General features: G+C 39.5%; 1 protein-coding gene across 3 annotated transcripts in view; it reads right to left on the bottom strand.

The window, feature by feature from the left end:
* The window catches only part of SPATA5 (spermatogenesis associated 5), a 281,723-nt gene that overhangs the window by 230,631 nt on the left and 23,810 nt on the right, over window positions 1-27,282 (bottom strand). For all 3 annotated transcript variants that reach the window (XM_024212863.1, XM_024212871.1, XM_024212879.1), the window contains exon 10: window positions 7,684-7,838. In XM_024212863.1, the coding sequence (XP_024068631.1) occupies window positions 7,684-7,838 (155 nt within the window). The remainder of the gene's footprint in view (window positions 1-7,683; window positions 7,839-27,282) is intronic.

Raw genomic sequence — 27,282 nt, 5'->3', positions numbered from 1 at the left:
AAAAGGGAAAATGGTGATTTACATAATGAAAAGGAGGAAAATTTTTATATATTGAGCATCTATTTCAAAAATGAATAACTGCTGTTATCCAAAAATACAACCCAGTATCAATACTACCATCCACAATCTATAAACTCTGCAGGATCATTAGATAATTCCCATCGTTTCAATTCCTATGTGTGTGGCATTTATATATGATTTGTAAAGTACTTTGGTATCCTTCTAGGGGAAAATTCTATATAAAATTAAGAGGTTATTATTTCCATCTAGCACACTAAAGAAATTTATACTAGGTGCAAGTTGTCACGTAGTAGGGACTACTAGCATGCATATGTGTTTGAAGGATTGAAATGGTTTAAATCACTTTGCAACGATATTTATTCCACCCTGGACTTGTGCACTGGAGATTTAACTAGTATGTTAAAAAAATACTGGATGAGTATTTACATATTAAAGATTAAAATGTAAGGAGTAACTGCAGTTGGAGTTGCTGTGCTAAAGATGTGAGGCAGGTGCATCATGAGTAAAAGCACAGACACCAACAAATGTATACCACTAAATAGAATGGAGGCTATTCAAAATGGTGGGTAAAATGAGCCATACCTTTTCTTACAGAGTTGTGAAGAAGACTGATAATTCCTTGTATTTTCTATGTTTGCAATAAGTGGTCTGCCATTATGCCCCCCCGCCTCTTTTTTGTCAGCATCCATTCTACTCTGCTTTAGATATTAAAGATATCAAGTCTCCACAATAAGAGGCAATTGACTCAGATGACCTTATGTTTTGAGATGACGTTCTCCTAAAATAGGTAGTCTTCAAACACAGGCAACAGATTTACTGGCTATAAAATCAGGACTCCCCTCTTAAGATTCATCTGTGCTTGACGGAGGTAGACACAAGGATGGGGAAGCAGAAAGAACAAGGACTGTGGAGAAAGATGTGCCTGACTGGGAGTGCTGGGGGAAGAGATTAATTCATTTGGAGGAGGGAACCTAGCATATATCATCGTTATTCCTGACCTAGAAAACTGTCCCCCTCCCAGGCTACCGTAATCAGGTGATCTCACTCAATTACATCGCCTTCCTAGTGCTATTTGTCTGATATCTCAACACTGGAAACTAAAAATGTAATGTTACTTCTGGGTAAAGCAATGTAGCCTGAGAACAAGCATCAGCAGGGTGCTTAAGAGGAATAAGCAAACCTAGAACAAATGAGCAAATTCCAAATCAAATAAAAATGTCTATTTGGCGGTCTTATTTTAATATATGACAAAATAATATATGTCTGAAAAAACAAAGAAGATCCACACATGGGGCATCCACTAAAAAGTGAGCTGAGCTGAAAATGCTAATTGGAAAAGTAAGAAGCTGAGGATCTGCTGCCACCAGAGCATGTAGGCCATCATGCTAAGAACATCCACAGGAAAATATTACAGGAGCCCTGAAAAAAGTTCCATTTTTAAATTTTTATTTTTAATCATCAACTGCTTCTACTTTTTGAATCAATAAGTATTGTGGTTGATTAAGGAAGCATAAAAATACACACAACTGACAGCAATTGCCTCAGAAGAGTATAGATGAACTAGCTAATGGCAGAATTTTGCTGTGGGGAAAAAAAGTTACGAGAAATATCAATTCAGAGAAAAAAAGAGAGGATTGCTGTTTCTGATTCTAAGGAATCTAGTATTTGAGGAATGAGTGGTTAGGGCTTATGAACTGCCAAAGCAGCCTGCCAATTTTGCTAACTTGCCATACCCCAAATTTTGCTACCTGCCAGTGCTAAAACTTATTTCTAATGTGCTATTTCAGAGAAGTACTGTGAAAGAGCATTTTTGATTTTTTTCCATCATACAAACAGGCCTGAATGGACAAACATTAGCTAAATAGTAGTAAATGGGCTCGCACAGCTACACATAGTTGTGCGTGTTGTTGCTTCTTATTTTGGGGGGGAAATAACTGTTACTGAAGATAGTGAATGAAGCAGAAAATAGTAACTTCAGAAATTGCATGACAATTAATTCCTCAAAATAAGAGTCTGACATATTTACAGAGTCTTAGTTAGCATGAAGCAAAGATACAAATTCTTAAGACCAGGTCTTAGTATGTCTCCTTAACTTTAACAGAAATAAATAAAAAAGAAAAAATAATCTACAGTACAATATGTTTTAATAAACAGTCAGGAAAGACGTTTTCTGTAGTTTCTTAACACTGCTGGAAAACACTTTTCTTAAAAGCCATATACATTACATGAAACAAAATTTATAAATTTCCAAATTAACTTGATAATGGGATAGTAACAGCAGCATACTTTTCCTAGGGAAGGAGAAAAGACAAATAGACTGCCTTAATTTTCAAAACCATATTATTATATTAATTCACGTATGTAAAAGATGGACTGGTTGTTCCAGCAGTAATGTTCCAGTGGAACATGTTCGCTTTCTAATGGAGAGAGCTGGATACAGGAGATTGTAACAGAAACCATACGTGTCACGCAGAGGAAATAATTTTTACAGTGGAATACGTTATCAGGCATTTACTAAAATTTTTAGAAGCAACAAGCAAAATGAGTTTTGTGGTACCTTGCACATCTACAAAAATTCAGAGAAAGGACACTTATGACAAAAGTACCCTGAGCCACTGTTCAAATAACTCTTCAAAACATGCTCAGTCTGTTCCACTGCAGTATGCCATTTACCATCAAGACAAGGTGCACATGAAAAAGGAGAAATTAGAGAGGTAAAGGGTGGCTTTTGAGAAACACAGGTGTGGAAAAACCTGAAGACTCACTCTAGATAAGTTCCCTTTTGGAACCTGGTGCTAGGAAGGAAAGCTACTGTTTGATTCCTCGAAACTGCACTGTAAGGTACGTAGGTAGGAAGAAAGAGGAGTATCATGAGTTTTCATACTAACACAGCATGCAGGGTTAAATGTTTAGCTAACTTGTTTATCTAGAATTTCTATAATGCAGGCTGTGATCAACCAGAGTCTATGACATTGAGACTGCTCCATTTGCTATTTTTTATTTTCTTAATCTGATTGGGCCTCAGCCTAACTCATTTAATTTTTTGGCACAGAATTCCCTCAGGAGTAAGCTCAGAGGGACAGTGATAGTGCGCTGCTGTGCAATGTAGGACACCTAGGTTTCATTCCTGGCACTACATATTTAATTCTTCAAGTCAGCAGGGCTGAGAACGTGATGCAGAACAGTAACTCCCTAGACAGTTATGAAGCAGTAAGTAATAAAGAAACAAAGCAGACATGCACCAAAGGACATCTCATCCAGAACTTTTTGGCTAGAAAGGTGTAAGTCTCAGTGTGCTGAATTACAATAGGACAAAAAACAGGCAGGGAAAACCCTCAGAGAATTCTAAAAAAACCCATAGAAGAGGGAGGAATGGCTATTATAGCTGAACTCCCCAAACCACTGAAGCACAGAACTAACTTCCTGATGTATAACATGAATCCCACCCCGTCTCCAAAGTCCCTGACACACAAGAGCAGTCTTCCAAAGAGGTTATATGTAATGAAGTTCAAGAGAAGTTCCATTAAAATGAAGGAGTACAGGACACTCAACAGATTCTTGCAGTCATCATACAAACATTTTGCATTCTCCCCACTCACAAACACACTGTGTAGCTCTCTCTGCATACACGGAGTGCCAAGAGAATGCAAATATATAGTACACCAGGAAGTGGACTGTAATGTGCCACCTCTACACGCCTTTCTTCTTCTGTCCTCCAAATAAGCTCACTATCCATTAAGTCCCTCTTCAAACTCACTTAATCTGACTGCTTTCCCCATCAATAAATTGGGTATGTTTTGAATAGAAAAACTAAGTATTGCATCCGATAGGCTTCATCATTCAAATAATGCAGCTGATCGATACTGCTCTTACAAGTTAAGGTAAATGTGTTGTATACTGTGCAACAAGTAAAATGGTACAGGCACAGCAGTGTGGCTTTTGCTGGTTTTCTATTAAAAATGAGCACAACCAGAGCAACTCAGTTTAATAAAATACTACATATAATGACCCTCCTACAATTCTCTCTGAAATTCAAGATTAAAAAATTTAGAGCTAATTAGGACAATAAAAACCTCCCACTCACTGCGCTGTTCAAAGTGGTGCAGATTTCAGAGAAAAATTCTGCATATTTTGACTAACTTCTCTGCTGACTTCATAATAAAACAGAGCATTATTTATCTTGAGTGGTGGAAAGAGGATGTTACACTTTCAGGAAAATACAGGGGTAGCAAAGAGAGAATGGTATCAGCACATAACCAAAGCAGGAATGAACCTTTTATCAAATTGCCTTTATTCATGGTTTAAAATATGGGATGTTACCCCATCTTTGCTATGTCTTTTCTCATTTGCTTTACATAGGGCTACTTTAAACAGCCCTAACATGAAAAACAGCCAATTTTAAACTGAAAAATATTAACCTAACATAATGAAGGTGCCTCTCAGTTTTCTTAAGGCTGTATTTGATTTTACTGCTAACTCACTGTATAGCCCAAAAGGTGCATCAATGCACGTGTTTGACCCTTGTAATAATATATCTTCCCAAAAAAGAAAAAAAAATGAACTGTTAATAGAGTAATACAGTTCATACCCAAGCTACTGTCTCCTATTGGAAAGTTTCCTGTGGTTGATCATTTATATCATGCTTTAATGTATTTTTAGCCAGGGTTTTTTAGATGACAAACAGAATTCATGTCAAACTTTGAAACACTTTTCAAAAAAAAAAAAAAAAAGAATTTAATCCCTTATTTACCAAAAAAGTAACACACATAATTACTTGTCTACTCAGATAGGCGGCTTCTTCTTAATAAATAATAAATAATAATAATAATTTAAAAAGCTATCCTCACAGAAATATGCAGGTGAAAGTATCTGAAGATTAATCACTCTCAGATAACTAAACATGCTGCATCATTACCACATGCACTAGCCAGAAAAAAAGAGAACTGAAGTTATAGGACTCCAATTGCAGTAATCAACTACTTCTCATTAAGCCAATTTGGTTTCCGTTAGGGGTTTTTTTGTTTAAACCATAATTTTTACAATATGATATGAACATAATAAGCTTAGTGCAAGAAAGCACTTTCCACTGGTGTAAATTACTGCAGAGCGCATAAGTAACATATCACAGTGCACCATGGACTTGAGCCAGCTAATAAAGTGCTGGATGGAAAAATGGCCCAAGTCCATGAACTGTAAATATTGTATTGAAAGGAGGTGAAGGGGGAATAAAAAGAAGAACTTATTATTGTATTTATAACTAACGTTGGTTCCAGTTCTTGCGAAGAGCAAATAATTCCAGAGGTTTCCCAACAGATGTTCCAAGACTGGACAATCACACATCATGACCCCAAATAGTGAAGTATGCGAAGGCATAAATAGTCTATTATATTGCTGGCATAAGATCATGGGCCCCAAATGACTCTGCGATTGCACCCATTTAGCTGCCAAACTACCTGGTTTGCACTCACAATCAAGTACTTAAGCATCCAAACAGGTGCAAGTGTAAGTGCAATTAATTGGACATGCAATTTTTCATCCTCTTTAATTGCAAGAGCAAGACTGTGCTTGCAATATTAGCTTGAGATCTAGCTAAAAATCAGAACCTACGTTTCAAAAGTATTATAAAATATTGCATGTACAAGGCATCCCAATAAAATCAATGAAGTTAAGCATGTGCTTAAGTCTGGACAGAACGAGGCCTATATCTGTAAAAGCCCAAGTCCTGCTAGTGTACAACACTTTTTGTGTACTCATTTCAATAAAGAAATGTTTTTAAATAGCAGTCTGATGACTAAGGTTGTGGGAAAAGGGACTGAGACATAAGGAGGAAGGCACTGAGAAGAACAACAATTTAGACTCTAGTGGTTAGGCCACTAGCTTGGGACACAGGAGACCTGAGTTCAATTTCCTGATATGCCACTTACTTCCTGTGTGACCTTGGGCATATCATTTACTCTGTCTCTGTGCTTCAGTTATCCAGCTGTAAAATGGGGATAATAGTACTTCCTTACCTCACAGTATTATGAAGAGAAATACATTCTGAAGCATTCAGATATTATGGTAACGGGAGCTACACCTCTACCCCGATATAACGCTGTCCTCGGGAGCCAAAAAATCTTACCGCGTTATAGGTGAATCCGTGTTATATCGAACTTGCTTTGATCCGCCGGAGTGCGCAGCCCGGCCCCACCCCGGAGCACTGCTTTACCACGTTCTATCCAAATTCGTGTTATATCGGGTCGCGTTATATCGGGGTAGAGGTGTATTTAGGTATATGTAAGTGAAATAGACAGGGCCAGATTCTACTCTTGATTTCAGACGTATTAATCCTGAATATCTCTAGTGTAGATCCAGAATAATTCCACCGACTTCAATAGCATAACAAAGCCACGTTTGGCCCACAGTGCAAAATACATGAACAGGCTACTAAATGAAGTGTACCATTCACTCTTCTGATTTCTTATTCCCATAGTTTGGGAATAACCACCTACTATGTGATTGAATTCCCTGTTGATTCATCTTTGTGAAATGATGCTTAATAACTTTCTTCTAGTTTATTATTTTTTGACTTGGAGTTGATTTATATGCCCCCCTTTTCTGATTTTCTAGAATTTTCTTAATATAAAGCACAAATATTTATTTTGCCAATATTAACAAGATAGAAATGTAGGATACACACCCATTCTGTTTATCTGTCCATTAACACACCACCTTCCCCTAGAAGCAAGTGGACAAGTTAATGCCTACAAACATTTTGATTATTAGAGTTAAGTAATTTGGTTTGGGTTTTTTGTTTTGGTTTTTTAGGCACATGTTTGTCTCAAATAACACAGGGCTTATTAGAACATTGTAGAATAGACTTATCTGGTTATCTCAGCAGATTGTAAGCCTTTCAAGGCCAAGGATCTTCTCTTTTCAACGTAAGTTGAAAAATTTGTGACAGAAAGTGGTAAATGTATATCATTTCCAAAAAGTAACTAATTTTTCAGATGAACAAGTAGCATATTCACACACAATTGTGCAGGCAAAGTGATCACTTCGGAAGTGATTACTGCTGACCAGTAATGATTCACACAGGAGGTCAAATTCAGCTCTTAATTAAACCTCTGCAATCTCACTGAAGCCAATGAGATTGCAGAAGTATGACTGTCGGCAGAATTTGTCCCTATGCTTTCAGTGATTCAGATCTTGTTGACCTAGACAATTTATCAGCTATGCTCCATACAATCACACAAACCTTTTCATAGCCTTGTTTCAATATATTTTGGTGGCAAATGTCAATGTTTTGTTTCTAATTGAACTGGTTGCTGGAACACTAGTGGCTCCGACGTACAGACCTATTCAGTGCCTGTTTTACAGCTTATATTTTTAGGCTTTTAATCAATTAACCTGTTCAGATCTTGAGAACAGAGTATACAGTCAACAAGAGACATAGGGCTTCCTGCAGTGCCTGCTTTTCATGCTGAACAACAAATGCCAACAAAAAAAAAAAAAATCTGACATGTCAAAAAAAAAAAAAAAAAAAAAATGATGCATAACATTTATTGGAGACCTCTATTTTCTAAAATGAACCTTTGCAGACAGGGCTCTTCGAAGTCTCACTATGAAGTTACAGCATTTAGCTTTAACAATGTTTCTAGTGTTCTGGGGAACATGACTTACTTTTGGCACATCAATAGCCAACTCCCTCATGGCACTGGGCCTGACATCATTCATCCCCTGCAGGAAGTCATTGAGAGTAATCATCACTGACCCAGCCACCTCGCTGTCTAACAGGTTAGCTTGTTCTCCCAGTGCTCTCCGCAAAGCACACAAACCTACAAAGAAAACCAAACACATGTTGACTTCATCCTGTTTCCCACAAATACAGAACGTACAACACATACATGCACAAAAGATTGAAGCATTGGCAAGGAAATGATCTTTAAACAGAACGTCCCAACATCAGGCTCTGGCTAGTTCAAAGAACACAACAGATATTTTTGATGAAGGGGAAAGGGGATTCTTTGACCACATATACACGTAGAACAGATCAGCTTCAAGACAGAGAATGAAATAGCCATAATTCCCCGGAAAACCATTATAGGGTGGATGGGGAGGTGACAAGAAAAAACACTAGTTTAGGTCATTTTTATAGCCACTTTTTAGGAGGAAAAAAAATACAAATATCTAGCACAGATATTATATAGGAACCACCAATTCATGTAAGATTGGCTGTCTTGTCCATTCTCCTGCCAATGCAGGAATGGGCCCCAAGTGCTCTCTTTGCCTAATCTACTTTAATAGGATTTAAAGTGATGAGATTTTTGCTGCTTTCACTGAGAGCTTTCACTGTCTAATAAAACTTCAGCATAAGGAGGTTTTTCTTCATGTTCAATCCATTTTCCACATTATTCTTCATATTGTCTTGAACTACCATAAATAATGCCTCTCCTTCCACCGCGTTCATACCTTTCAAACAAACACTTATGGTTTCCCTGCTTCCCCCCGTTTAGCCAAACCATTCATACAACATTCCTACAGTCTTTCCCTATAACGCAGGCCCTCAGAAGCTCTGTTTCCCCCCCCCCTTCTCTGATTTATCAATATCTTTCTGGGTACAGAAGCACCCAGGAGGGCATGGATCAGCCTTCATGTCCCACTCCCCATCAGTACCTGGCCCAGACCAAGGAAGCCAATGATCTGAATTCAGTGATGAATCCTGGTCATGTGCTATCCGAGGCAAGCTGTGCATACGCTAAGTAGTAGTAGCCAGAACTAAACAGTGTTCTATATGGGATCTCACCATTCCATATGGAGAGGGACTGTCAACTCCTTTTCCTGTAAAGTGATACCTGACACTTTGCTGCCCAAAAGCACCTTAGCTTTCCTTCCCCTTTAGTTTGTTTCTTTCAAGATTTACTCCCATTTTGATCTTTCTGCCTCTATTTCCAAACTTGCTTTTGATACTATACATTTTACTGTATTAAAATAAATCTTGAATGTAATAGAATTTAACCGATGTAGCTTACAAAAATATGTGGTACCAGTTTGACATAAATGAGCCATGCAAACAGAGACAATTTTTTTTTTTCTATGCTTACGTGAAGAAAATGTCAATTAATGCTGCAAGAAAGCACAATAATAAGGGATAAGCTGTTTCTGAAATAAAAGTGACTTTACTATCAGAGGATTACTGTATATTTTCTATGGGAGCACTTATGAACTTGGACATACAAGATTTCTGACAATTACAGGAATTCTAAATTTCCTACAATATATGCAATGTGTGAATAGATCTAATATCTCCCCTGTGGATCAGTACAGCTGGTGTATCTCCATAAACTGCCAATTATTACAGAGCATGAACACCTGCGTTCAATACACAAGCTCTTTAATACAATAAAAAATGTTTGTAGTTCAGGTTTTACCCAAATGTGGAACATTTAGAACTAACAGGATACATAAATAAAAACATTCCATGAGGTCAAATAGGAAATTGCAAAGCTAGTTGCCAGAAGAGAAGTGAAAAATGCTACTGACTCACTTCAACATCACTAAAAGGATTTCAGAAGGGTTTTTTGTTTGTTTGTTTCTTTTTCCTTTTTCTCTCTCCTTCTATTATTATTTTTAAAAAGAACTATTACATAACAGGACATCATTTCAATCACACAAATTTGTAATTTCACAGCCACATGCGCAAGCAAAAACCACCACCACCAAATAGGTTAATCACACTATGTTATTGCAGTTATACGATTGATGAGTTTTTGTTTTATTTTTTTAATCCTATGTTTTGCATTTGATCTTAAGCATTTATGATGACTATTCACAAGGTATCAGTGATTTAAAATAAATGAACTTTCTCTCAAGCCGTGATTTATTATGTCATAAGAGAAAGGAAATAATTGATCCAGACCTCTGTTCTTCATTTATAAATATCCTTTCCATCAGCTACACATTTTGCCACAAAAGCCCATTTGATGAAGTTTGTAACTATATCATGGCTATCTTTTTCATTTTTAAAGGGATAAAAATGTCCAAAGGGGACACCATTCTTCTGTACGGCCACTGCCAGTGTAAAGTCAAGCTCTGCCCGAGCTGTTAATTGTATCAGAGTGACGTTTCAGTGATCAGTAGTGTGTGTGCAATGCAGCAGCTCTGATCCAGAACAGGGATAAAAAGGTCACAGCTCTCCAAACAAAGCCTGAATTCATTAAAGCACATGTGTGTACCTGCCAATACACAGGTCAGTATTTAATTGAAACAATGTTTTACATTTAAACAATAATAAAAAACAGATTGAAAATGAGAGCATTATTCTTCCTGTTTCCTCTTGTTATCATAATCATTCTTTCCTGCCCTTCCCACTGACTGCAGCCCAAAGGGCGGGGGGTGGGGGGGGGAGAGGGAGAAAGAGACTTCTTAACTAGGGAAGAATACAGCCAATGGCCTTCAGGGAGGGGGAAAAAAAACACATCCCAACTTTGAGCCATGGAAAACATATATTTAATGTAAGGAAATCTAAGGTAATATACACTGCCAGAAATTTTTTTTGCAAAATACCCGCACAGTGGTATCTGCAAGTTTCTTGCTATGGAGGTATAAAGTTTTGAACTCTTAATCCATGCCATTTTTAATAATGTATCCCAGAAAATACTGAACATTCAATATTTGCTCATCTGAAAGACCCATTTGGTCTCTGCAGATGAGCCTCTTCATAGGATTTGTCTAGCCCAGGGGTTCTCAAACTTCACTGCACTGTGACCCCATTCTGACAAAAAAATTACTACACAACTCCAGGAGGCAGGACCGAAGCATGAGCCTGCCCAAGCCCTGCCACCCCAGGTGTGGGGGGGGGAGGGGGCAAAGCCCTCATGCCCAGGGGAATGTTGCGGGTGGAGAGAGGAACCGAAGCCCAGGGGCTTCAGCCCCAGGCAGGGGGCCTATAATCTCAGCACCACTGCCCAAGGCTGAAGCCCTCAGGCTTCGGCCTCAGACAGTGGGGATCGGGCTTTGGCTTCGGCCCCTGGCCCCAGTAAGTCTAAGCCAGCCCTGGCGAACCCATTAAAATGGGGTCCCGACCCACAGTTTGAGAACCGCTGGTCTCGCCTGATTTGAGTCAGATAAAGTCTTTATCCTCTATTGTAAACTGGCTTTGAGAGCACATTTATGTATCAATTTTACTTGACCCTATTCAGACATCATCAATTTTCAGTGGATTAATGAGTAATCAGATTTTATTAATTCTGACTAATTAGGTGCCATTCCTGCAGCCCGCTCACAGACCTGTAACCCTTACTCATGTGAGTAATCCTGCTGAAGTAAAATAAAAAACAAAAACACAACAAAATTGAGTTAGCTTTCCAGGTAGTCAATAGGACTTCTTGCATAAGTAAGAGATACCTATTTTGAGTAAGGGTTCCAGGATTGGTCCCTAGCACTATACTCTATGCACAGTAGGGACTTAACTAGGTGGACGTAAAGGGAGTATATTCCATGGACAGGAACACGACTTCTCAAGCTTGGCATAAATGGAAAATTCTGAAATAAACTAAAAGAAACAAAAAACATATGAGTGTATGATATTCATCATAAAAAACAATGGAAAAAACAGTTTGTTCCACTCCCCAACATTGTGTGTTATCCCTCACAAATTCATCCTGTCTGTCTAAGGACAGAGGAAGGAAAGAGGACAGAGGAAACAAGCGGGTTGTACAATTTGTCATAGTACAGCTGCTTTCTTTTCTGTCCCTTACAAACTATGATGCAGGTAGCATTGTTTACCCTTAAGGTATTCTGGTTCATAGCTATGGTTAGATGTCAGCACATTACGATTGCACGTAGACGAGTGCAAGAATAAATACTCCCATATAGCTAAATTTTGTCAGTCTATGCTTATTACAAACTAACACAGAAAACAGAAATCATGCACTACATGAACACCCAACATATATGTACTATAGGTTCGACAGACTGAGAATACACAATATATGTGGAAATGGATGTGACAAAGTACATTTATCTTACTCCTTTGACAACCTAACTTCCAGTTTTTCCATTATCCCATCTCCCCTGGACTTGTTCTAACATTCCAAATCCAAGAATGGCTTCAAACAACAGTAATTTTAATTTTAAGTCAACTGGCAAAATAAGTGTTTCTTCTTTCCCTACCATTTTGAAGTTTCCCTACAAAATTGTAACAGCCCATAGCATAAGAGACCAACCATTCTGCCTTGCATCAGTAACATGTTTCAGCTGCAATACCTTGTTAGCCTGGAGGACTAGAAATTGGAGGTTTATATCATTTGGAGGGGCAAATTTTCAGGTTTGTAAAGGCACACACATGGAGCACTTGCTTCAGTTCTTCGAAGGCTGAAAGATATCCTATTTTAACATTCGGATAGTTTTATGTATTGAAAATCTATTTTAGAAATAAAATCATTACAATTTTTCACTCCTTTAGAGACCTGTACGTGTTAACTAAGGCACCTGATTTTACAGGTGAAGATAGCTTTTCTGTTACATACATGATACAAAAGTTTTATCAACACTCATGAATTATGACCATCATCCCTAATGAGTGATGACCAAATTTATGCCAAGATATATTTTATACCAAACCATCATACACTGTAGGTGTGTCTCTCTCACACATCTAAACCTAAACATACTGTACAGTCTCAACAACCAATGTCCAGAAGTGAAAAGATATTACAAAAGTAAGCAGCTGTCTGTTTACCTAACACAGGATTCCTGGCCTTTACACAGTAGGGATCACATCTTAATAGAGGGAGATTGTATATCTGTGAGACTCTCTCTCCTATTCACAATCACGCAGACAATCTTTCATCCAATTTTCGAATCTAGCAACCACCTTCCCTCCGTTTTGTGATCATGTAACATCAGGGCCAACGCAACCCATTAGGCGACCTAGGCAGTCGCCTAGGACACTACAATTTGGGGGGCGGCGACCGCAGCGGTATTTGAGCGGCGGGACCTTCCGCTGCCTCTGTGGGGGGCAGCATTTCGGGGCGGGACCTTCCACCGCCTAGGGCAGCAGAAAAGCTGGCGGCGCTCCTGTGTAACATTCATGTGGCAACTACAGCAATTGCGGATACAAAAAAACAAGAAAGTATTTTATGCATTTTTAGCTGTCTTTACTGCAATTTAGCAGCTGGAAACAAAGAGGAAAAGCAGCACCAGGTGACCATCGGTTAGTGTTCCACAGACCACAGTGCTGGGACAACTGACTACACCACCACAGCATCAACAAGTTTAGATGAATTCTTTAATTTGCATTTTTTAAAAGTAGATCATCCAAGGAATTTTTTTAATACCACCATGTGGACAACTAAGATGACAAATTCATTGGAGGAGAAATATCCACATGAAAGTATAATTGGTTTTAACTTAATCTTTAATCATAAATGCACACCCAATTTAGAAATTGTGTTTATTACAAAAGCACAAACCACATTTTACTTTTGAAACCATGTTCTATAATCTGCATACTTCCAAAGTTATATGGAAAAAACTCTGAAGAACTTTTATGTGCTGTTTGCACAGGAATGATAATACCCTTAAATCCCCTGTAAGCATAATATTGCAAGTTCACTCAGCTAACCTGAGCACTAATCTACTGTAGGGATTGTGTACACAATTTATAGTCCTTCATGAATAGTCTGACATTTGCTGGAACATGTCTACAGAACTGAGCAGAAGCTGGTGGGAGGGACAAGAGGGGGAAGGTGGGGAGGAGGAATTGCATTTCCAGAAGTTCTAGCACACAGGAAATAATTTGCTCCCAGATGAGACTATACACGCACAACTTGTAGTAAAACTAAAAACTAAAATAAAATAAAAATAGGATACGATAGCTCCTTTATTTCCAAACCACTCAAGTCTAAGACATCTTGCTTAAGGTTGGCCATATATTCACAGTAAGAAAGAAAAAGGTTGCCCATTATTCTGACAGTTTAATGGTAAAGACAGGGTGAGAGGCAAAACTTTAGTGTAACTGTTACTAATAAATTCTGCAAATCAGAATGCAGTTGTTAAGGAAAGATATGAAAATGCCACATTCTTATTGGCAGATCTGCTTCACAATCATACCTGCTTATTTTACATACAAGTACACAGAGTTACAGTTTTTTCACTCCTGCAGAGCTAATAGGCATAGAAGTGTGAGCCAGACTCTTCTTTGGCTAGAGCATCATCAGAATTTTTAACTAAATTCCAACTGCTGACTTTTTTTTTTTTTTTTTTTTTACACTGTAGATGAATTAAGCCAAAGAGAACCCAGCTTGACCTTCAAATCTCAGGTTGAGTTTGCAGTGCTGGCAGTTAAAGACTCTCTAACTTTTCAAGAGTACATTTTATCTGGAAGTCCTACAGAGTCAACAAATATGGAACCTTCATAGAACCCTTTTTACATACCACATTTCAGAAGTAGCTGCATTTTAAATTCTGGATATTTTTAATTTAGAGTAAATCAGTGCCAGTTACTGAAGAATTCATTCTTATCTGAGACATTGATGATCTGGCCCCACCAAAGCCAATGGCAAAGCTCCCACTGACTTCAATATGGCAAGGATTTCACCTCAAAAATCTTTATTTATATACATACACACACACATACATATATACACATATACACACATATACACCCCTGCATTTGTGTAAGTTATATGTGAAACTGGACAATGGATCAGAGTTGAAAGACAAAAAAAAATGAAATTAATTTCAGAGAGGTTGGTGCATTTCAGTTCAGTGGGGATCTGTATTATTGTTACCTACAGTATGTAAACAGAGAAACCAACTTGCAGACACAGAATTAGAAGAGAACTAAACAGAGAAATGTCAGCCAAAATTCAGAGATTTAAATCTAAAAACCATAACTGGACTAATGTGTGTTCAATTAAATGTAATGTTGAAAAACATAAAATACTTCAAATTAATTACAGATATGTGGTACATAAGAGGAAAATGGTGGATGAAATAAAGCAGTAAGCACCATGACAAAATAAAAGACCTCACTAGAGGTTTCTCAAAAATGTGAAATGTCATTTTAAACAAGTAATATATTGAGATTGCAAATTCAAAACCATACATAGAATCAGCCCAGAAGCCTAGAGGTAGAAAAACACTCTTCTCTACAAGGGATGCCAATCTGAGATTTGGTACTTTGTCATCTTTGGTAAGTTACTGGCTGGTGGGGAGGGAGTTCCTAATGCAGTCAACTCAGCCACTGAAAGAAGAAAGATTTCAATTCATATTAATAGCAACATTGAGCAGCTCCAAAGGTGGCTGTGACTAACCTACTTTAGCTGGAAGGATGGGTTGAATCCCATTGTTAAGGTCTTAAGTGGGTAGGGAGCAAAGAAAGGAAAATTCAAGAGAGTGGAGAGGATCCCTTGGGCTCCAGACACACCACACTGGAGGGGAGAAAAGACTTGTAAATCTCATAGAATCATAGAATATCAGGGTTGGAAGGGACCTCAGGAGGTCATCTAGTCCAACCCCCAGCTCAAAGCAGGACCAATCCCCAACTAAATCATCCCAGCCAGGGCTTTGTCAAACCTGACCTTAAAAACCTCTAAGGAACGAGATTCCACCACCTCCCTATGTAACCCATTTCAGTGCTTCACCACCCTCCTAGTGAAAAAGTTTTTCCTAATATCCAACCTAAACCTCCCCCACTGCAACTTGAGACTATTACTCCTTGTTCTGTCATCTGGTACCACTGAGAACCATCTAGATCCATCCTCTTTGGATCCCCCTTTCAAGTAGTTGAAAAGCAGCTATCAAATCCACCCCATTCTTCTCTTCTGTAGACTAAACAATCCCAGTTCCTTCAGCTGCTCCTCAGAAGTCATGTGCTCCAGCCCCGTAGTCATTTTTGTTGCCCTCCGCTGGACTCTTTCCAATTTTTCCACATCCTTCTTGTAGTGTGGGGCCCAAAACTGGACACAGTACTCCAGATGAGGTCTCACCAATGTCGAAAAGAGGGGAATGATCACGTCCCTCGATCTGCTGGCAATGCCCCTACTTATACAGCCCAAAATGCTGTTAGCCTTGTTGGCAACAAGGGCACACTGTCGACTCATATCCTGCTTCTCGTCCACTGTAACCCCTAGGTCCTTTTCTGCAGAACTGCTGCCTAGCCACTCGGTCCCCAGTCTGTAGCAGTGCATGCGATTTTTCCATCCTAAGTGCAGGACTCTGCACTTGTCCTCGTTGAACCTCATCAGATTTCTTTTGGCCCAATCCTCTAATTTGTCTAGGTCCCTCTGTATCCTATCCCTACCCTCCAGCGTATCTAACACTCCTCCCAGTTTAGTGTCATCTGCAAACTTGCTGAGGGTGCAGTCCACGCCGTCCTCTAGATCATTAATGAAGATATTGAACAAAACCGGCCCCAGGACCGACCCTTGGGGCACTCCGCTTGATACCGGCTGCCAACTAGACATGGAGCCATTGATCACTATCCGTTGAGGCCGACGATTTAGCCAGCTTTCTATCCACCTTATAGTCCATTCATCCAGCCCATACTTCTTTAACTTGCCGGCAAGAATACTGTGAGAGACCGTATCAAAAGCTTTGCTAAAGTCAAGGAATAACATGTCCACTGCTTTCCCCTCATCCACAGAGCCAGTTATCTCCTCATAGAAGGCAATCAGGTTAGTCAGGCATGACTTGCCCTTGGTGAATCCATGCTGACTGGTCCTGATCACTTTCCTCTCCTCTAAGTGCATCAGAATTGATTCCTTAAGGACCTGATCCATGATTTTTCCAGGGACTGAGGTGAGGCTGACTGGCCTGTCGTTCCCTGGATCCTCCTCCTTCTCTTTTTTAAAGATGGGCACTACATTAGCCTTTTTCCAGTCATCCGGGACCTCTCCCGATCTCCAGGAGTTTTCAAAGATAATGGCCAATGGCTCTGCAATCACATCCACTAACTCCTTTAGCAGCCTTGGATGCAGTGCATCCGGCCCCATGGACTTGTGCTCATCCAGCTCTTCTAAATAGTCCCGAACCACTTCTTTCTCCACAGAGGGCTGGTCACCTCCTCCCCATGCTGTGCTGCCCAGTGCAATAGTCTGGGAGCAAGAATACATACACATTTCACAGATGCTAATTGGGACAAGCCAACCTAGCTCACTATACAGAATATTGTATCCCAGCAAGGCAAAGATTTGCTTATCCCTGAGCATCAGAGATTTAAGGGAGGAAAGTGAATTAGTGCTCAGACCTTTTGAAGTAAACACAAGGAGCTAGGTGCTTAGTCCTGGTTAAGCCCTCCTTGCTCCTTTCAAAGTTGCCATAAACAGGCTGCTGAGGACTCCTTCAGCATGGGAAAATCGTTGGCAAGCATAAACCCTGAGAGTTCACCGTTCAGTATGACTATTGTAGTCTCCCCTTTAACCAGTTCCTTATCCACCTTTCAGTTCTCATATTAATCACATCTTCTCCAGTTTAACTAATAGTTTCCCCATGTGGAACTGTATCAAATGCATTACTGAAATCCAGATCGGTTAGATCTACTGCCTTTCCTTTCTCTTAAAAAAAAAAAAAAAAAAAAAATCAGTTATCTTCTCAAAGAAGGAGATCAGGTTGGTCTGGCACGATCTCCTTTTTGTAAAACTATGTTGTATTTTATCCCAATTACCATTTACCTTTGTGTCCTTAACTACTTTCCCTTTCAAAATTTGTTCCAAGAACTTGCATACAGTTGCATACAGTCAAACTAACAGGACTGTAGTTTCACGGATCACTTTCCTCCCCTCCCCCTTTCTTAAAAACAGAAACCATATTAGCAATTCTCCAGTCCTAGGGTGCGACCCCCCAAGTTTACAGATTCATTACAAATTCATTACAAATCATTGTGATTGGGCTTGCAGTTTCATCTGCCAGTTTCTTTAATATTCTTGGATGGAGATTATCCAGGCCCCCACTTTAGTCCCATTAAGATGTCTGAATTTGACTTCCACCTCGGATGTGGTAATTTCTACTTCTTTATACTCATTCCCATTAGCCACCCTGCCACTACCCCCAAGCTCTTCATTACCCTTATAAACTGAGGCAAAGTATTTGTTTAGGTGTTGGGCCATGCCTAGCTTATCTTCAATTTCCACCCTATCCTCAATGCTTAGCAGTCTCACTTCTTCTTTCCTTGTTTTCTTTTTATTTATATGGGTATAGAAGCTTTTACTACTGGTTTTAATTCCTTTGCAAGGTTCAACTCTGCTTGGCTTTTGGCATTTCTCATTTTATCCCTACAATTTCTGAGCTTCAAGAGGTAGCTTTCTTTGCTGATACATCCCATCTTCTATTCCTTGTAGGCTTTCTGCTTTCTCTTAATCACCTGTTTGAGTTGCTTACTCATCTCGGTTGGTCTGAAACCCCTCCCTGCAATTTTTTTCTCCTTGCTTGGGATGCAGGCTACAGATAGCTTCTGCAACTTTGACTTAAAGTAATTCCAAGCCTCCTCCACATTCAGATCCTTGAGTTCTTCAGACCAGTCCACTTCCCAAGTTAATTCTCTTAATTTTTTAAGTTTGCCCTTTTGAAATCAAGGACCCTAGTCGCAGATCTATTTTGTTTATCCTTCCATTTAGTTTAAACTGAATTAGCTCTTGATCACTTCAGTCAAGGTTGTCCCCTACAACCAGTTCTTCTATGAGGTCCTCACTACTCACCAATACCAAATCTAAAATGGCATCACCTCTTGTTGGTTCAGCAATTATTTGAAGAAATCTGTCAGCTATCACATCCAGGAAAACCTGGGCTCTACTATTATTAGTAGCACATGTCCTCCAATCTATATCATTGAGTGACAGACAGATTCATTTACTCCAACATTGCATAGAGACACTGTGAATCAGGTTGCAACTGAACTGATGCAAGCTGCGACGTACTACTCCCACATACGTTACATTATTTTTGGGGGGGTGTCACAATTGGGCTTACCAATTTACCCTTATTGTGATCACAACTGTAAAAAGTAAGTGTACGTCGATAAGATGTCACAATAACCTATAACAATAAATGTTGATGGGAAAAGGTAGGAAAGGGAGACAAAAAGACTGAATTAGTCCAAATAAAAAGGCTTCCTGCTATAACTCAAGGACTGTGTAAACCAGAAATCAGTGAACCAAAATTGGTGTGTGGGAAACCAGGAATAATTGGTGGGGAAAATAATGAGGGGATGGGCTATTCTGCCCACCACTCTCTTTGTGGGTTCTTAAAGAGAAAAATTGGCTACTGGAGCAAGCTTCACCATCATGGCTGCCACTCACACCATCTCCTGGGAGCCCAGGCCATCGTGATCCCAATCCTCAAATATGTCAAGAGCAGATCAGGCCAGGAAAAGGGAGTCAGATGACATCCCCACCACTATCAGCTCTAGTTGAATCCCAGTCATCACTTGGAAGGAAACAGGATCAGACTTTAAGAACAATAGCACAACAACAGCTCCAGCCAATTTCAACTAACTTCTCTTTTCCCCACAAGGTCAGTTATTACCATCTTTAATACCATCTAGGGGTACGTCTACACTACCCGCCGGATTGGCGGGTAGCGAACGATCTATCGGGGATCGATTTATCACGTGTAGTGTAGATGCGATAAATCGATCCCCGATCGCTCTCCCATCGACTGCTGAACTCCAGCTCGGCGAGATGCGGAAGCAAAGGCGACGGGGGAGCGGCGGCCGTCGATCCCGCGCCACGAGGACGCGAAGTAAGTGATTGTAAGTCAATCTAAGATACGTCGACTTATCTTAGATTGATCCCCCCCACCCCCTTCCCAGTGTAGACCAGGCCTAAGAGACTGCCAAACAGGGGCATTTTCCTTCTAAAAACTCTCTCCAGCTAAAGGGAAAGGGAACAAGGGATGTTATCAAAATGAAAGCCTTACTTAATACTTTACATTTCAAATGGTTTCACTCTTTTTCTCTCTTTTTATCTTTGGTTAAAAGGATTTTTAATGGCTTCTTTGCACTGCAAGCTGAGGTCTCCGGAAACCAAACCCATACCTTGTTTAACACCGTTTAATGCTGGACACTGACTGGGTTACGTTAACACCTTTAGCCCATCTATTCCATCCAAATTAATACAACAGGGGATGCACATTTCACTATGTCCAAAAACACGGTGTGCAGATTACAGCATTTTTCCCAACAATGCTCAGCACACCTCCCTGGAGCTATCTGTGAGCAGAGGCATGATATTTATAATGCATAACGACTACTTGTTCACAATTTTTATGTTTCTAAGGAAGCTGGGAATAATTCTGTTCTGGATAAGAAGCCTAATATGCCGTGAGGGACAGGGGTCATGCCAGGGCACAGGCACCGTAGTCCCCCAAGCCAGTGCAGGTTAATTGGGGCCTGAAGGCCCAAAGCACATCGTGACTACTGTCACTGTAGCACAGGCACTGCAGGATTCCCTCACTAAGGAACATGCTTTTCAAAAGAGTAACTCAAAATTTCAACTACTGCATTAATTACTATTAAAAAAGTGAATAAAGAGAAAAGAACAGAGAAGTATATAGAGAATTTAGCATTAAGTTACATGTTTATAGTCTTCCTTTTGTATATAGGGTCTGATCCCAAATCCACTTAAGTCAATTGAAAGACTCCCATTGACTTCAACGGGCTTTGGATCAGGCCGACAGTTTCTGTATCTACTTATGTTCTTTGATCACTGAGGGACCATGTAGCATATCTTATGGCTAATGCAAGGAAACCCTGAGATGGAACTCCCAGGTTCTTTTCCTGACTCTGCCAATGTGTAAACGAGGCAAGTTACGAACTCCATGACTTATTTTCCCTGTACGTAAAATGATAATGTTTTTCTGCCTCAAAGGGGTGCTGTGATGCTTAATTAAAGTTTGTAGAGGAGTTTGTGATACTTGGAAGAAAATATGAACTATAATTTTGTGCATACACATTTTATTTTTTGCTCATATAAATACAGGTAGGCAAGAATGAGAAATTGATCAAGGCAGAGACATGCATAGGGTTTAAATAAATTACTCCAGCATTCAACCCACAACTATACGTAACATAGAAGTTTACAATTCCAATGTGCAACTACTTGAAAATTAACTTTAAACTTTTGTATCCAAAACTAAGTAATTATCAGAAAAGTTTTACAAAAATGGTCAGTTCCAATTCCCTGGCTGGAATAAGCACTATACCAGGGGTCGGCAACCTTTCAGAAGTGGTGTGCCGAGTCTTCATTTATTCACTCTAATTTAAGGTTTCGCGTGCCAGTAATACATTTTAACGTTTTTAGAAGGTTTCTTTCTATAAGTCTATAATATATAACTAAGCTATTGTTGTATGTAAAGTAAATAAGATTTTTAAAAATGTTTAAGAAGCTTCATTTAAAATTAAATTAAAATGCAGAGCCCCCGGACTACTGGCCAGGACCCGGGCAGTGTGAGTGCCACTGAAAATCAGCTCGCCTGCCGCCTTCGGCGCACATGCCATAGGTTGCCTACCCCTGCACTATACCATCCACAGAACAGAAATCAGAGTATTGCACAAAACTAGAACCGGACACAAATTAAAAAAAAAAAAAAACTACAAAAATATACATTAGATAATGTTTTCACCCCTCAGCCAAAAGGCCGAGAAGTAATACATTTAGTCTTTTATACCCTCTCCACTCTAAACAACAAGTATACCAATAAAAACTCCATTCACTGCCTTAAAGAGTACAGATTTTGTCTAAAGCAGAGTATCTGTTATCCAGAAATCTGCCACTACATACAGTGGGCAAGGTTCTGATACTGTTAGCCATATTGGCTGCCATCTTATTCCATGAATGGTCCTATTAAAAAGTCAAAGGAGCCACTTTATCACAGAAGAGCCTTAACTTTACCTGTTGTGCTAGGCTCGGCACATACACAGAACAAAAAAGAAGGTCCCTGAGTCAAGAGCTTACAATCTACTTAAGGTAGTATTCATCAGGCGTAAAGGTGTCAGAATCTGGCCCATAACAAAGAAAATGTGTGTGAGGGGGTGGTTAAATAGGAAATCTTGGAAAAACTAAAAAGAGTTTCAACTAATTAGTAATTCTGCCTGTTCCTCTGTTCCACAAGATATTAATTTAAAAAAAAAAAAAGAAACAGAAAAACAGAACACAAGTGATTCCACAGACAAATGTAAGGTCAACACATTCCATCCACTCTTAAACATGCTCCCTCTAGCCACACTTTAACATCCAGATGTAACCATTTCTGCATAGAAGCAATCACTACGAATTAGCATTCTTAAAAACAACCCAAAAACATATGTTACAGCCTGAGCCAACAAAAAGCCATTCTGCTTTGTGTGTATCCGTGCAAAGCAAGCATGCAATTGTACATAACCTGTTAGGAGGGCAAATTATGTTATTTGCTTCACTTAAAAAAAAAAAAAAAGATTTGGAGCTAGTGATTTAATTTGGAAATTACATGACATTACAGTGATTTAAAACACTCATGAGCCCTGAAAATGGTAACAAGATTCACTTGATACCATTACCCAGTAAATTAATTAATGTATAAAGTATTATGTAAGCAAAAGTTATCCTCTTTTCAATATAACATTACTATCTACGCTGCAGAAATGTGCATTCAAACAAAGGGGTTGGAAGTGGGGTGGAGGGGGACGGAGAAGGAGAAGGAGAGTGTAAAAGATAGGAGAGAGAATTTTTGGACCTAAATTATTACAATCCAATAATAAATGTGTAGTTGTACCTCTACATCATATTTGGATTTCATCACTTAAAGTTTCAGAATTCTATGTTTTGTCATTTCTGAATAAATTTGTCTTCCACTGTTTCATACAGATTCAGTTTTGTTTTTGATGACCTGACTCCATATAACTCCAGAAAAAGGTACATAACCCTGTAAAGATAAATAGGTTTGTAACATTTCCATCTGCCCACATGACCATCTCTGTATGTGAATGTGGCTACACTACTCAGTAATAACTTATCTGCAGTTGCCCAATGTTTATCTGTTGCTGTGTTAAAACAAAATCATCAGGCAGAAATAATACACTCCTTCCATTTTTATAAGTGAGCAAACCAGCCAGTGTGGCAACTGGCGATGTCTCTCTAAAATCCAACTTTGCAACCTATTTAAAAAAAAAAAAAAAAAAAATACTCCATCACCCTGGCAATTTACTCACATTAACAAAATTAAGCTTCCAAGTGCACTCAACTCATATACATACTACATTTATTTAACAATGTAAACCAGGCAAAATATTTGTAATAATTTTAACATTTATACTAGCAATGAGCCCAAAACAGAACACCAGGCCCAAACACCATCAGTGAAGTTCAGATTTGTATCTGAACTTCATGGCTCAGGCCATCTCTCATTCACATCATTATTTGGACTGTAGAATATTTATTACAGGTGACGAAGAAGAGCAAAGAAGAAGAAAAAAAAAATACAGCTCAGCTTTCAGATCTCATACTGAGTTTTCCAGGCTAACAACTGAGGGAGAGGGGAGCATATTTCTACTTGGACATTTGAGCACATTTGATCTGGATTCTCAGAGAAAATAAAGACGGAACCACACAATGCCATTTTTTACGTAACTTCTCCAAGCAGAGCACCAGATGCACTAATGTGCCCCAAAAGGGACTCCAATCCAGTCCGACACCGCCTCTAAAATGGTTGGTGCAACACCTAGCTGCAAGATTGCAGAGCTAAAGTGGAAGTAAAGGAGTAGCTCCTCAGACTCAAGCTACTCAAGAGCAGGTCTAATCAATAGGGTGACCAGATGTCCCGATTTTATAGGGACAGTCCCGATTTTGGGGTCTTTTTCTTATATAGGCTCCTATTACCCCCCACCCCCGTCCCGATTTTTCACATTTGCTGTCTGGTCACCCTACTAATCAACATGGTGCTGAAAACAGAATTGGTAGCCAGTGATTTGTCTACATTAGGGCACCAGGCGTGGCTAACACCAAGGGAGTTGAACTTTTGTCAGCAACAGCAGGAAATTAAAAAAAAAAAAAAAAAAAAAGAAAAGAATAATACTCCCTACAATAAATAGGGCTTATGTGTGAAGAAGGCTTGGTTCAAGGGGGATGTTCACTGGGAAGCCTCATGGAGGGCATGGTGACAGTATTGTAGTATGACAAATGTGGGGATAGTCCCTATAGTGCATATAGGGAGGCTCACACAGCCTGCTGTCAATTTCATCAGCTCAATGGGCCAGCAGCTCCTTCAGATAGCCAGCCTGATCAAGTTACAAAAGCCAAGACAAAACAAAAGATCCTGTAAACAGGGACATTCCTCAGTCTCAGGGGCATAGGATCTTCCTATTTATTTATAAAAACTGAAATTGTATTGTTCATTCACCCTAATGTAGAGGGAATATGAGCATGGCAGACAAGAGGCAGGTTTCTCTGGAGGGGATGAAGGAAGGGTAGATGGGACATAAGTCAGAGTTTGGGCAAGGGGACAGTGATGCAGGGAGTTAACAGCTAAAAGTTTCATGGGCCTGGCAAAAAATGCTAAAGGCAGACCTCTCAAATAATGCAACTTGCATGCTCATTTCACGATCATAAATTAAATACTAGAGATTCTGCATTATAAGTGAATTGTTCACTGAAGTTTAAAGAATAGATGAGAAGACTGAGCACTATGGTTCCTAAACTAAATTATTCTGAAAATTATGTTTTATTTAAAAGACGAAAGGCTGCCTCCACGGCTGGTGTAAACTCAGCTGGCTTCAGTAGAGCTATGTGAGTTACATCACTGAGAATCTGACCCGATTTCTTATTTCTACAACATTTCAGGAAATAGCAGTCAAGCTCAACTGAAGTGAACCAACACAACCCCCAACTTCACAAAGCAAAGTGACACTTGTCTATGCTGTGCAGTTACATTAAAGAAACTGCTGAATTTATAAATCTTTCAGATGTAAAACAAAATTAGTGCTTCTACCTCAGAAAAGGCTCAGAGTTACAGTGGAAGTTACTGCAACCAATTAGATGTTATTGCAAGAAGCTCACTGTTTAAACAAGGGCATTTGTTCTTCCTTTCCTGATGATGCTATCTTATCAGGGTCCAAGTGTTTTATATCAGCACACTGAAATTATGTGTAATGAACAAGGATGTTCAAGATAAATTCTAAAAATTACAAAGCAAATACTTCCTTTCACTGTAAACAATGTGACTGAATCCACTTCTTGAAGAAATCAAGCTATATTTATATTCACCCTGTTGAAATGCTACAGGCAACCATAGAAGGATAAGTTTATAATAAATTGCTATATTTGGAATCCTTTGTTGCTAAGCATCTTCTAACATTCAGCACAGTTTATATCATTCATGTCCCTGCTACATAATTAACATTTCATATGTTTTCCAAAAAAGTGCAGTGCTTATCTTTGTTGTTAATTTAAAACCATTATAAATTTTTAGAGAATTAATAAAAGGCTGTGTGGCCAATTAATTAGAGTGGCAGCATGATCCCAGGGGAATACAAACAGACATTATATGCAAGGATATGTCACAGCCTATCTTCTAAACAGCATGTCTGTTTGAGATAAAACACTTCAGAACGCAGCTGTTCATGCTAAAAAGGTAGTCTACTAAGCAATTTAGGACACAAGAAACCTCCTCTAGCCCCAAAACCATGGCTTTGTTAACTGGGTTCAGAATTAGGCCCAGATCCTGCAAAGAGCTGTGCGCAGATAGACCCCTGAGACAACACAGAGCTCCCCACTGAAGTCCATGGGGATTTGCCACTTGAAGCTCCTTGCAACCATGAGGCCGTAGGGCCTGATCCAATAACGATTAAAATAAATGCAAGTCTTTCCAATATTAACTGTTTACTATAAGCGAATCAGCCATTACAGGAGGATGCAACGCATACTTTGCCCATGGCTTACACAGCTAATTGCTAGACAGATAGCAGTGGTTTTCAATTTGTGAACCCCTAACAAATTTTGAATGGAGATGCAGACCCCTTCGGAAATATAGACATAGTGAGGGCTCACAGACCACAGGTTGAAAACCACCGCCACACAGAGGAACAGTGAATCAGGAATCCTGGTTTCTCTTTCTGGCTCTTATGGGGCGGGAGGGGGGGGGTCTAGTGATTACAGATAACACAACCAAGCACATAGATCAGACATATTTATTATGAAAGGCCACGTGCCTGACGTAAGTGAATGAGACTTGCCATGTTATAGACCCCGTTCTAGTCCCAGCTCTGCCCAAAAGTGACCTCGTGCAACCTCTCAGGATATCCACACTGTGCTGCAGTGCAGACTGCAGTGGGGTGTGAATTGCAGAGTGTGCCAAAACATTGCACTCTAACTTCCCCACGTAGACATTGCTGGCACGAACTAAAAAGGTACCTAGTGCACATTAACATAGTCCTGTTTGAAAGAAGACTGTCTTAACACAAACTAGGTACCTTTTAGTTCATGCCATCAGCATCCAAATGGGCCAGCTAAAGAGCAAGATTTTGGTGCACTCTGCGATTCAAATCCCCATAGTCTACACAGCAGGACAATGTAGACAAGCCCTAAGTTACCTTATCTGTAAAATAGATGAATAATACTTGCCTACCTCCTAACATGGGCCTTGCTGAACAATCAGGTCTAAGAAGTGCAGAGATGAGTGTTGCCACCTTACACGATTTTATTGTAAGCCTTATAATATTTGGTGTTTTTTCCATAACATGGAGCAAGGATGAATACAAGTCTAATGCAGATTAACACAAATCATGAGCAAAAAGTTAATTATCTAGTAAATAAGCTATATATCATTCACCATTTCCTAACATATGAAAACATTTACAATTAATAAGAACCTGAAAATATTAAAATCACTTACATACCTGTAGTTATAGACCCCCACCCCAAGATGGATAAGTAAAAATGGAAAATTTTTATAACCCGTTCATAAACCAACCCTATAATTCAGGGGTCAGCAAACTTTGGCTCCAGGGCCATCAGGATAAGCCGCTAGTGGGCCGAGATGGTTTGTTTACCTCGAGCGTCCGCAGGCACGGAGGTAAACCTAAGTAAACAAAGTGTCCCGGCACGCCAGCTGCTTACCCTGACAGGCCAGGACAGCAACTGGTAGGGAAAATTTTTTGGGGGGGGTGGAGGGGGAAGAGAGAAGCTGGGAGTCAGGGGAGAAACCCCTGTGACCACCCGCCACATGACACCACCCCTAGCCCAGGACCCCCACACTCTCCCCATCCCATCCTTTCCCACCTTATCTGGGGAGGGCCAGGGGAGGATGTCT

Source organism: Terrapene carolina, unplaced genomic scaffold (assembly GCF_002925995.2).
Source record: "Terrapene carolina triunguis isolate 2854851 unplaced genomic scaffold, T_m_triunguis-2.0 Scaffold66, whole genome shotgun sequence".
NCBI classification, from domain to species: domain Eukaryota; kingdom Metazoa; phylum Chordata; order Testudines; family Emydidae; genus Terrapene; species Terrapene triunguis.
The sequence above is the reverse complement of the archived record's forward strand: the minus strand, read 5'-3'. Positions and strand labels throughout refer to the sequence as shown.